The sequence below is a fragment of the Pantherophis guttatus genome, chromosome 8 (genome assembly GCF_059756535.1).
Source record: "Pantherophis guttatus breed Tessera chromosome 8, ASM5975653v1, whole genome shotgun sequence".
Lineage (NCBI taxonomy): Eukaryota > Metazoa > Chordata > Lepidosauria > Squamata > Colubridae > Pantherophis > Pantherophis guttatus.
This window is the reverse complement of record NC_142070.1, coordinates 1,718,178-1,731,129: the sequence shown is the minus strand read 5'-3', so window position 1 is coordinate 1,731,129 and position 12,952 is coordinate 1,718,178. Positions and strand designations below refer to the sequence as shown.

Below are 12,952 nucleotides of genomic sequence, written 5' to 3'. Positions count from 1 at the left end.
GTTATCATGTCACCCCTAGTCTTTCTTCTCATTAAACTAGACATACCCAATTCCTGCAACCGTTCTTCATAAGTTTTATCCTCCAGCCCCCTCATCATTCTTGTTGCTCTTCTCTGCACTTTTTCCAGAGTCTCCACATCTTTTTTTATATTGTGGCAACAAAAACTGGATGCAATAGTCCAAGTGTGATCATACCAGGGCATTATAAAGTTGTACTAACTGTTTATGTGATCTTGATTCTATCCTACCATTAATGCACCCTAGGACTGTGTTGGCTTCTTTGGCTTCTGCAGCACACTGATGGCTCATATTTAAGGGATTGTCTAATACAGGGGTCCTCAAACTTTTTAAACGGTGCAAATTCACACCCCCTCAGACTGTTGGGGGGGGGGAACTAGCTGGGTGGGTGTGGCTAGTTGGTCATGTGACTGTGTGGGTGTGGTTAGTTGGTCATGTGACTGTGGGTGTGGCTAGTTGGTCATATGGCTGAGTGGGTGTGGCCAATTTAGTAGTCCATTTTTTAAGTTGTTTAGGAGTCTAGTGCAGGGGTGGATTCTAAATTTTTTTACTACCGGTTCTGTGGGCATGGCTTATTTTGTGGGCATGGCTTGTGGGGGGTAATGTGACTGGGTGGGCGTGGCCAACTTTTTTTTTTTTTTTTTACTTTTAAAAGCATTTTTTCTACAACCTTAAGAGGTTGCAGAAAAAAATGCTTTTAGAAGCCTCTGACGATCAGGCAAGACAGCTGGGATCGCCAGAGGCTTTTGAAGGCATTTTTTTTTTCCTACAACCTCTTCGGCCGAAGAGGTTGCAGAAAGAAATGCTTTTAAAAGTAAAAAAAAAAAAAAAAAAAAAGCCTCTGACGGGGTGGGCAGGGTAAGCGAGCGGTGACTGGGCTGGGGACTGGCTCGTGAGCATGGCCAGCCAATTTTATTACCGGTTCTCCGAACTACTAAAGGTTTGGCGGAGAGAAGCGGCTGGGCTCAACCCTAGCTTTGCTGTCCATTGCAACCTGTAATCTCAAAAACGGCCGGAGAATGAACGTTTGTGTTGTAGCCGCCGGAGCTACTAAACAGGGGGCCAAGCTACGTGCCTGCAGGACCCCATCCTGTCACTGGGAATCCAGGCGCCTCAGCGATCAAGGACTGCTGTATTCTAGAATTCCCACTTTTCTGAGTCCTTTCCACGGGAGGTTACTTGCTCTTCCGTGTCTTTCGAATAATAGGCGGCTTCCTTTTGGTTCTCTGCCGCAAAAGCCAAAACCCCCCAGACAGATGTGCCTCTTTGCAGGCGCACTGCAGCAGCCCACCTGCTCTCTTCCGGCCCCTCTTGCCGAGCAGGTTCTTAAGGCGCCTCCGCAGCGCCTAGAGAAGGATATTTATTCAAAATAAATATCGGAATAAGAAATTGCAGATAGGTTATGAATGATTATATAGATATTTAGTGTGTCTTTAAGTAATAAAGCTAGGCGGGTAATTAGGGAATTGAAGAAACAAGAGATGTGGAATGTCATAATTGTTTAGACTAGGATTGATTATGATTGTTGAAGTTTATACCCTGTAATTTGTTCTGGGAAGGGGAGGGGGGGAGGGGGGAGGTTGAGGTAGGGAAGGGGTGGGGGGAAATATGTAAACTTTTTGTAAAACTTTTCAATAAAAAAAAAATAAAAAATAAAAAGAAGAGGCGGGAGGGGGACACCACAGCCGCCCAACGCACGAGTCCCTGCGCAGCTGCCATTGGACCTGGCCGGCGGGCACCTCTCCTGGCGGCTGAACTGCGTTCGGCTCCCAGCGTTGCATGACTCGCTGATGCAGCCCTCCCACCGTGCAGCTTGTCAGAGGGAGGAGAAGGAAAGCAGAGGAAGAGAAGAGGCTCGTTCGGAGCGGCTGCTACCGCCGGGCCCGGGAGCGAAAGGAGGCAGGCTGCCAAGCTCTCCTTATAGGGCAGGAGAGCGGTGGGTGAAGAGCCGGCCCAGGAAAGAGCTCGAAGATTGGCCAGGGACTGCTGGGGGATGAGCCGAAGGGTCCCAGCAGGAGAGGCTGCCCCTGCTGCGTAATTACGCATTGCTTCCCAGAGTCGTGCTTAGTCCCATGGGGCTCGCCCGCTCACCCTCCCCTCTGCCTCAGGCCCCTTATCCAGCCCGGGACCAGAGAAGCGCCCCTTCTGGGCGAGTCCAGACGGCAGGGGAGAGTGCCGCCCCTCTCTGCTTCTCTTCTGCTTCACCCAGGATGAATGGAAAGCGCGCAGGGACCTGGCACTAAGCACGACTCTTGGAAATCGCCTCACCCCCCGCCCACCCGCCGGCCTGGGAGCACGTGGCTGCTCAGCTGAAATTCTGACGTTCGCAAATTAATATGCAGGTTTCCGGGGGGGGGTCAAAGAAGGAAACTGGAGGCTGAATGCTGAATGTTGATTGGGCCCATCAGCCAGCCAATGGGAGAGAGGCAGGATTTGAATATTCTACCTCATAAGGGAACAAACTGTCAAAAACTGTCAGAAGGAAAATCCAGCTGAAGACACAAAGAGTAAGTCCGGTGGAGCTCCTACTCACAGTTTAATTCTGGTAATAGACCAAGAGTCCAGAGTTTGGGTAGGTAACCCATTCCAATAATAATAATAATTAATAACAATAACAACAACAACAACAGGGATACCCATTGTATCACTACAATTGTATTATCCATTAATATCGTAACAGTGATACCCATTGTCATTGGGGCTCTTGGTACCATGTCCAAGAATTTTATAAGATACATCAACAAATTGCAGCTTCCTGCAATAACCCCAGCGGAACTGCAAAAACACTGCGCTACTTGGAACATTGTACATCTTAAGAAGGTACTTGGTTGATCCCTAGGACGCTGGCAGCAACCCGTATCAACCATTTAGCACCAGTCAATGGTATTTGTGATGCATTTTTGAATGTTCAGTTGACTTGAGTTTCATGTTTAATGAATAAAGTAAATAATAATAATAATAATAATAATAATAATAATAATAATAATAATAATAATAATAATAATAATAATAATAATAATAATAAATCGTATATTTTAAGAAGATACTTGATTGATATCTAGGACGCTGGCAGCAACCCGTATCAACCATTAGCACCAGTCAATGGTATTTGTGATGCATTTTTGAATGTTCAGTTGACTTGAGTTTCATGTTTAATGAATAAAGTAAATAATAATAATAATAATAATAATAATAATAATAATAATAATAATAATAATAATAATAATAAATCGTATATTTTAAGAAGATACTTGATTGATATCTAGGACGCTGACAGCAACCCGTATCAACCATTAGCACCAGTCAATGGTATTTGTGATGCATTTTTGAATGTTCAGTTGACTTGAGTTTCATGTTTAATGAATAAAGTAAATAATAATAATAATAATAATAATAATAATAATAATAATAATAATAATAATAATAATAATATAACTTTATTGTCATTGTACCTGTATACATGGTATACCCTTACAATGAAATTCACTTAACACCCAAAGACCAGATCCAACACACATAACAATCCCCAACACACACACACCACAAATTCCCCACCCCTAAACGACCCAAACATCCACACAACAGACCAAGTAATGCTGTCCAACAGCTCATTTATGGTGGCCCTTTAGTTCATTGTTGAGTGCAATTATAGCTCTGGGATAAAAACTATTCAGAAAATGTGTGGTCCAAGTTTTAATTGTTCTGTATCTTCTGCCAGAAGGCAACAGTCCAAAAAGATTGTAAGCAGGATGGGAAGAGTCTCTGAGAATGTTATGCAACTTCCTCAAACAGCGAGATTCGAAGATGTTGTCCAGGGCTGGTAGCTGGAGCCCGATGATATTCTGGGCAGTTTTAATGATTCTCTGTGTTACGTTGGGTGAATGAGGACGCAGCAAACCAGGCAGTGAGTGACAACATCTCTTTATTGTAGGGTGAGAACCCAGCAACTGACCTAGGGAAACAGCTCCCTTTATATACCTTGCAGCTGTGATGGTCAGCCAATCAGCTGATGGTCAGTTAGTTTAAACTTCCCGCCAAGAAAACCTATTTACATAACACTCCTCCCCTCTCAGAAGTCACTTTGGGTTACTATTTGCATACAAAGTCTCTGCGCAGTTCAGTTGGAGGGGAGGTGTCGAGCAGGTCGGAGGGACTCCCTGTTTCTCCCTGCTCCGCCAATGGAACCTCCGAGATCTCTTTGTGGGTGGCGACTTCTTCGATCGGTCGGAACTCCTCGATGGGGCAGCGCTGGACGTCAGGATTGCCATCTAAGTCCTCCGCTGCACTCGGGCTTGATGTAGTTTGTGGTTCTGGTTGGTAGTCAGGGAGTGGTTCATTGAAGTTTTCCTCAGCGTCTGTGGCTACTCGTCTCCTCAGCTGATCTATGTGCCTGCGCCAAACTCTCCTGTCCCCCATGTCTACCCTGTATGATTTGGGCCCCGTGATTTCTGTAATTGTTCCTGCTTCCCAGAGTGGGCCTTTCCCATAGTTCCTGGCGTGGACTGGAGTCCCTATGGTGAACTCCCTGAGCTTCCTCTCCCCCCCCCCCCTTGAAAACCTTGGGGGAGTAGTTGGGATTCAGCCTATCTAATACCCCTCGTAGCTTCCATCCCATTAACAGTTCTGCTTGGCTTCGGCCTGTGGCAGTACAAGGTGTAGAGTGCTGGGCTGTTAGAAATCGATCTATTCTTTCCTGCCAGTCCCCGGGGCCTAGGCGTGAGAGGGCCTCCTTGGCTGTTCTTACAAATCTCTCAGCCTGACCATTACTAGCCGAATGGAATGGGGCCGAGAGGACGTGTCTGACCCCCAGGTCCACTAAGTACCCCTCGAATTGTGTGGCTGTGAATTGGGGCCTGTTGTCTGAAACTAGGATGTTCGGTAACCCATGGGTGGCGAACAACTGTCTCAGTTCCCTGATAACCGCGTCGGTGGTAGTGGCCCTCATAAGCTTAATCTTTAGCCACTTTGAAAATGCGTCCACTATGACCATAAAGGTCTGTCCGTGAAATGGCCCAGCGAAATCTATGTGGATCCTGGACCAGGGTCCCTTGGGTCTTTCCCACTCCCTCACCGGTGCTGTCGGTGGATCTGGCCAAGACTCTTGGCAGGGTTGGCATCTCCCCATTCACTCGGTAATGTCTACGTCCATGTTGGGCCACCAGACATAGCTCCGGGCTAGTCCCTTCGTCCGAACAATCCCAGGGTATCCCTCATGCAATAGAGTTAAGACTTTTTCCCTTAGGCACAAGGGAACAATAACCCGATCGCCCCATAACAGACACCCCCCTTGCATCGTTAGCTCATCCCGTTTGCTCGCATACTGTTTAAATTCCCCACTCCCAGTCTTCTCTGGCCACCCCCTCGTCACCCAACTTGCGACCAACCGGATCACGTGGTTCTTGATTGAGGCTCTCGCTACTTCTGCTGATGTAATGGGCCCCGAGTCCAATACACCTATCAACAGAATGGGGATGCCGGGTGTGGGGTCTTCCAGTTTGTCTGGTAGTGGGCATCGGCTGAGTGTGTCGGTGTTGCCCATGTCCGCCCCTGGTCGATGTACCAGGCGATAAGAGTATGCTGCGAGGAAGATGGCCCAGCGTGTCATCCTGGGCGATAGGGCTGCCGGTGTTGGTTGGTCTCCTGCGATGAGACCCAGGAGCGCGCGATGGTCGGTGATCAGGTCGAAGTCCCTCCCGAATAGATACTCGTGGAACTTTTTTACTCCCGAGACGGCGGCGAGGGCCTCCTTGTCAAGCTGGCTGTAATTTCTCTCGGCGCTTGACAGAGTTCGGGAGTAGTAGGCGATGGGTGCCTCTAGGCCATTAGGGAGTCTATGGCTCAGGATGGCTCCCACGCCTAATGGGGACGCATCACAAGCTAAAACAAGGGGAAGCGTAGAGTTGTATTGTATCAAGAAACACTCAGCTGACAGCAGTTTCTTAATGTTTGCGAATGCAGTGTCCTCGGCCTTCCCCCATTTCCAGGTGGACTTCTTGGCTAACAGTCTGTGCAGGGGTTCAGCCACTGTTGCCTTGTCTTTTAGGAAAATCGCGTAGAAATTTAACAGTCCCAGGAACGCCTGTAGTTGTGTCCAACTCTTGGCGATTCTATGGGCCAGGTGGTCCCCCCACCTTTTCTGATCTTGCGTTGCTTCTTCAGGTCATCCTCTGCTCTGGCTGGGGTCAGCTTTGAGGGTGTCCAGCCACTGTGTTCTTTGACGGCCTAGTTTCCTAAGCGCTAACTCTTCCAAAGATAATTGCCTTCTCCAGTGAATTCCTCCACATGACGTGGCCAAAGTAAGGGAGACACAGTTTTTGATTTTCCCTTCCAGTGACATGCTGCTGTTATGCACTCCGGGGCTTGCTTGTTAGTCTCCTTTGCTGCCCAAGGAATACGCAGGCGCCTTCTCCAGCACCACAACTCAAACGAGTCTATTTTCTTCCCGTCTTGCTTTTTTAAGGATCAACTTTCACAACCATGGGTAACTATGGGGAACACGATAGGGTGGACTAACTTACGCTTGGTTGCCAGGCTGATGTCCTTGCTGTTCCATATTTGGCGCATGTTCATTGCTGTGCAATCCAGTGCAATCCAACCTTTTATTTCTGGGCTGCATTTGAGCGAGCTGTGATCCTACAATGAATATTAAACACCCTAAACTGACTCCAGGGGAGGACATAGAGTCCTTCTATATTACATTTGAGAGGGTAACTTGGCCAGAAAGGAAATGAGGAATGGGATGCCAGATTATCACCAAGTCTTGAAATGAAATGGGAAAATCCACTTTCCCAAATGCAGGAGACAAGACCACAGAAGTTGGAGAACTCAGGTTTATTTGCTAGCAAAGGTTCGGAGCATTCACATGTCAGATTCCGAGCCCTGGGCTACGCCCAAGGTGTACTTTTTATACATTTTGCAATTCTAGCCACGCCAGAGGCGTTACGCTTCTGACTCTATTTCCATATATGGGTACTATCTTACACCGTCTGTTACTTTCCGTGAACACTTCTGGTAATGTGTTTCTTAATATAAGTTCGTTACAGGAATGATATAGAACATAAGTCATTAAGCTCATCAGTACATTTAACAAGTTCCTTCTGTTCCTTGTACTTTCCTGAGGTTTGCAACATAACTTCTTATCCCACGTCAACACTTCTGAGAGCAACATAATACTGTGAATAATACAATACATAGATTAATATTATTTATAGTATAAGACCCTCCTGTCTCACTAAGGAAAGGCCCAAAAATCTATTCCACATTTTCTCCTAAAGATGTAACAGAATACAGAATAACAGAGTTGGAAGGGACCTTGGAAGTCTTCTAGTCCAACCGACTGTTCAAGCAGGAAGCCCTATACCATATCAGACAAATGGTTGTTCAATCTCTTCTTAAAAACCTCCAGTGATGGAGCATCCACAACTTCTGGACGCAAGCTGTTCCACTGGTTAAATGTATGGTCAAGAAATTTCTCCTTAGTTCTATGTTGGCTCTCTCCTTGGTTAGTTTCCATCCGTTGCTTCTTGTTCTGCCTTCAGGGGCTTTGGAGAATAGGTTGACCCCCTCTTTTTTGTAGCAGTCCCTCAAATATTGAAAGACTGCTATCGTATCATCCCTAGTCCTTCTTTTCATTAGACTAGACATAGTCCAGTCTAATGAAAAGTTCCTGTTCCAGTTCCTGCAACTGACCTTCATCTGTTTTAGCCTCCAGCCCCCTAATCATAATCTTTTTTATATTGTGGCAACCAAAGCTGGATGCCATATTCCAAGTGTGGTCTTACCAAGGCCTTATAAAGCGGAACTATCACTTCATGTGATCTTGATTCTATCCCACTGTTATTACAAGGTAGGATTGCATTGGCTTTTTTGGCTGGTGCCGCACATTGCTGGCTCATGTTTAAGTGATTGTCCACTAGAAGGACATAAAATCCAGGAAAGGAGATATTAGTTAATTCTAAAGCTGTCTCCATTTTGCTGACCACTTTCTCTTTTTAACCAAAATGTTTGCATTTCCACTTACATTAATTCTCATAATCTGCTCCATTCTCCAGCTGTGTGCATTGGGATGAGATGTTACATGCACCGATGAGGTAAAATGGCTCCCAAACCACCACCAGCAAAAGGTAAGCTATCTTTTCTGCCATCTTCTCCTCAAAATATGTCGTCATCATCATCATCGTCACTGGATGGGACCTTGGAGGTCTTCTAGTCCAACTCCCTGTTCAAGCAGGAGACCATGTAGGAGAATGTCAGTGCCCTACCTGTAGACTTCCTTCTTGGGAGGATCCTGGAGACCATTTGCCGACTTGCAAGGATCCACCTTGTGTGGCGACAATGGAGGCTGCAACTGGAATGAAGAACCCAGAATGAAATGTGAATGAAAGATCTGGGGGTCTTCCAGGACTCACAGCTGCTGCTTGGTGAACAGGTGACAGCTGTAGCCAGGAAGTCTTGCCCAGTTCCATCTGGTGCACCAATTGTGCCCTTTCCTAGATCAGAAGATCCTTCAGAAAGTTACTCATTCCCTGGACACTCATGGCTTGATTACTGCAAGATGCTCTACTTGGTGCTGGTCTGGAAGCTTCCTGTAGTCCAGAAGAGAGCAGCACAGGCAGTGATGGGTATGCCTCAGGATGCCCATATAACAGCCCTACTTTGCAAGCTGTGCTGGTTGCCAGGTTGCTTCCAGAGAGAGTTCAAGCAGGAGATGTGACGCCAAGAGAAACCCCAGACTGGGCACAATGGATAGCAAGTTGTTTTGGCTAGTGAGATGGGTGGCATATAAATTTAAATAAATAAATAGGTGCAAGCCGTCTTAAGACCAACGCTGGAATCTTCCTGCAACATGGCCATAGTCCAAATAAACATAATCATGCCAGGATTAAGCCTGAATCTGTTCACCTCCATCTAGGCCCACACAGTTTCCTGGCACCGGATCAGGACTTTGACACTGTCACTTGATCTTCCTGGGGTCCAGAAGAATAATTGATGTCATCAGCATATTGATGATATTCTCACCCCAAACTCTGTGGTCCTTGGTGTTCTCGGAGCTTGGCTGTTTTCTTGCAGATGTTTCATTACCCAAGAAGTTCACTCTTACCTAGTAGGGTAATGGAATGTCTGCAAGAACACAACCAAGCTCAGAGAGCTCCAAGGATCCCACCCTCCTCTTTCCTCCTCCTCCTCCTCCTCTCCCTTCTAGCACTAATGCTGTTACCTAATTGGGTAATGAAATGTCTCCAAGAAAACAAAGAAGCTCAGGGAGCACCAAGGACCACTCATTTCAACTCTGAGCTACGAATATTCTCTCCTATCTGACTCAAACCAGCAGACGATCTCAGCCAGCAGTTTCTTGTAAGTTAAGTAAAACAATTGCAGAAACAGAAAATACAAGTTCTGTGTCACAGAATTTTGCTGAAGAAAAGATCTTAATGCTGAAGATAGCCACCATGTTCATTGCAGGGGAAGGAGGGGTGGGATTGCTTTCCCTGAACCACAGAATGGCAGTGATTCTTCTAGCCTTTGGGCTGGAGGGGTGGGAAATCTAACGGATCTGAATCGTAGAAAAGTATTTATCAGTCTATCTGATTTGTAAAGAGGCTGGGGGGAAGTGAGATAAATGTTTGAGCAAATGAAAAAGTACTTTTCTATTCTCAAGTTTTCCTTTTGTAACAAGGCAGCTGAGCAAAGGATTCTATTGTTGCTTGGAATGCAATTCCTGCAGCTTCTCACCCGGTAAAAACAAGCTTCCTCGTTACGGCCGCCTGCTTGATGAACCTTTAGGCAGAAATTGGGCTCCTGGGGATAGGATTCTTGGGTCATGCATTAGCCTGGGGCTGATTCCATTTGACATATTGGAGGTGAATTGGTTTTCTCTCTTTCTCTAGGTCCAGCTCCAGCAAAACAACCAGAACGTAAGTAGGCATCAGAAAATCTGTGTAATAAATCAGGTTTGGGAGCCCAACCTGTTTGTAAAGAAATATAGAAAAGTGACATCAGAAAAAGACCTGTTGATCCATCAAGTCTCTCCTTTGCATTTGCTTGTTTGTTGTGTTTTTAAAATTTTATTTATTATTTTGTAATTATTTTTATAGTTTTAATTTATTTTTAGTTTTCATTTTGTCAGATGCTGGACATGTGTTTATCTGAAGGATATTTTAAAATGACTTATCTGCAGAAGGCTACACATAATGCTTAAGCTGCCAAGGAAATTGGAATTGGCTGCATTGGCACTTTGGGCTTGTTTGCAGGTCTGATGCAGATTCACCCTCCCCACAGCCTTCCATCACCGGGATGGTTGTGGGGATGCGTGCCAAGCAGTGGGAGGGAGGCCCTTCCGAGAGAGGAGAGGTCCGAGGGAAGGGAGGGAGGCTCCGGACCCTCTCCAGGCAGAGGAGGAATGGAGACCCCCTGCTAAGCCTGAGATGTTGTCAGAGGAAGCACAGGGGGTGGAGGATCTGCCCAGAGGAGGACACGCAGCATGGCCCACTAAAACCTTGGAGGCCCCCAGTAACAGGGGGGAGCTGAGGGAAGCCAAGGAGCAAATACTGGGGATGTTCACGGAGAAACAGAACACGGAGGAACAGAAGGATTGTCTCATAAGGGAAGAAGCCCCCTTGCCAATTTGGCTATGGTTAACTGTCTTTCTACGGTGGGTGTCTGGAATGCCTAAGAACTTTTGTTGGCCAAGGCCAGCCATTGGTCTGCTGAGGGTGAGCAAAGTAGTGGAGCTATGTTGCTGCTTTGGGCTGTTGGGCACAGTGACAGCACAGAGTGTGAGAGGGTGACCTAGTATTGGAGAGATCCAGGTTGAAGCCCATCCTCGGCCTTGGAAACTCCCTGGGAGAAGGGAAGGGAAGGGGGGAGAGGAGAGGAGGGGGAGAGGAGGGAAGGGAAGGGCATGTGAGGTTATTCCATCCCAAGAGAGTCAAGGAGCAGTTGGGTCCAAGGCCCAAATCTATCGGTTCCTTCTCAGCCTTGATCCTTCAGTGGTGTGTCCAAACTCTGCTCCCTACTTTATCAGGGAGGCCTGGCATGGATGTTGTTTCTATAACCTAAGGCCACCATAGAATACAGGGCAGGTTTAACACCTCCTCCAAAGGTGAGCATTTCATGAAGGCTTCTTCATGAACAGGTTTGCTTGTTGAGGGCCCGGCTCTGGAGCAGTTGCAGGTTCAGGTCCCACAGCAGGTGAAAATGCATCATGAAGATAGTGTGACCCATATTATTACCTCTTAAGATCATTTCTAATCAAGGCTTCCTTTCTAAACACAGGCCCTCCAAGCAAACTTCAAGAATGTCTCTCAGGCTACAATTGTGTAACACTTGGCGTTGTCATGCTCTTCTCTCTGTTTTTGTACACCCTTTGGTATATCAGTTTATGTAAGTTTTTAATTTTATCCAACTAATTAATCAGTTCTGAGGGTCTGTAATGGTGTGTGGGAATGAGTTTGGGAGACAGAGGGAGAATCCAAAGCCAGACAATGGTTGGCAAAGAGCCAGGTTAGCCTGCAACTGCAAAGATGCATTCAAAAGAAAAAATAAACCAACACTCATAAATATATTATCCCCCCCACAACTGAATACTGATTAATATAGTAAAAATCACTGGGAATAGCAAGTTGACAAAGTTCTTGAAAATGAGCATGTCACGGTCCTGTGTGACTTTTGAATCCAAGACTTCTTTCTAGCCTGGTGCCTTGAGCCCAACACCAAATGGGTCTCAATCCAACATTATTATATGATAATTAAACCTCTCCTTCAGGTACTCTTGAAAGGGCAAAACGGGAACCACTTCGGAAAGCAGTGGCACAACTTAGGCAATATATGATTGCACAGAATGCTGAATATGGTACCCTTAATGGTAAGTAAAGAGTTCCACTCTGAACGTGCAAATGCATTCCTGTCCCCAAGGCCACTGAGCCCATTTTCCTTCCTCTAGCTAGATTGGTGGGTTACATCGGAATGGAAGGAGCATTCGCATCCATCTGCTGCTTATCTACACTTTCAGTCCCAGGATGATGTCAGAACAAACTAAGAAAGACAGCGGGAGGGGGGGCAAGAAGCTATCAAAATTCCCCATGGGAAACTCTAAGTGGACTTTGTCACAATGTCCTTGAGGAGCTACTTAATCTGCTTTAATCTGCTCTCACTGGTTCTGCAGAAGAATCAGGAGCTATTAAAAAGCCCAGCTCCTTCCAGACAGTAAATAAGTTGATTGGCAATCTACTGACAGTCGGGAAACAAAATCTAATCAATCCAAGGGTGAACAGGGGAGGAGAGCCATTCATTCATTGCTAACCTCCAGCCTCTCCACCAACCCGATGCCAGTCCGCAAGGCACAAAATTTAGGTCATGGTTCTGAAAGGCCAATCTGGCCATGGTTTATTTGTTTATTTTATTTGTTTATTTCTATTTAGTTATTTAGTTTGTCAAACAGGTACAAGATAACAGGTACAAGTATAAACATGGACATGAACATAGGAAATGAGTACAAATAAATGGGGACAGTAGGACAGTCGTAATGGGATCCATCCTGGGAAGAGGGAAGGAAAACACTTCCTAGCTGCAGAGACCGACAGATACCTTCATGCATGGAAGGAAGTGGGCTTTCCATAGACCAGGAGGCAGCTTCAGACTTGAAGAAATGTTCTTGCTACATGTGTTTCAGATACGGCAATAATCCTGGAAGCTGAGAAGGTGTCAAGACAGTTGCTTCCATGGGCTGAAAAGATCAAAGAAATTCAAGCAGAGATTGGTAAATTTCTCATAGATTGAGATTAATAAGAATCCGGATAGAGGGATAGCTTTCTCCAGATTTGGTGTCAGGGTTTGGTGGGTTTTTTGGCAATTTTCTAGGCACCATCCATCAGTCCTGCCGGTTGGGGCGGTGCACCTGCTGTTTTTTAAGTATTGTCTTGGGCAGATTGTCAGC

The 12,952-nt window shown here is 46.1% G+C and overlaps 1 protein-coding gene across 6 annotated transcripts in view; it reads left to right on the top strand.

Moving 5' to 3' along the window:
• Positions 1-12,952, top strand: part of LOC132709238 (uncharacterized) — a 124,618-nt gene that overhangs the window by 104,684 nt on the left and 6,982 nt on the right. For 3 of the 6 annotated variants that reach the window (XM_087874778.1, XM_087874777.1, XM_060682339.2), the window contains 5 exons: positions 8,070-8,141; positions 9,906-9,932; positions 11,293-11,400; positions 11,783-11,881; positions 12,689-12,775. In XM_087874778.1, coding sequence (XP_087730904.1) covers positions 8,114-8,141; positions 9,906-9,932; positions 11,293-11,400; positions 11,783-11,881; positions 12,689-12,775 — 349 coding nt within the window. In that variant the 5' untranslated portion in view covers positions 8,070-8,113. Of the gene's footprint in view, positions 1-1,868; positions 2,591-8,069; positions 8,142-9,905; positions 9,933-11,292; positions 11,401-11,782; positions 11,882-12,688; positions 12,776-12,952 lie in introns of those variants that run through there. The other 3 variants (XM_060682337.2, XM_060682338.2, XM_087874776.1) reach the window with 3 other exon arrangements.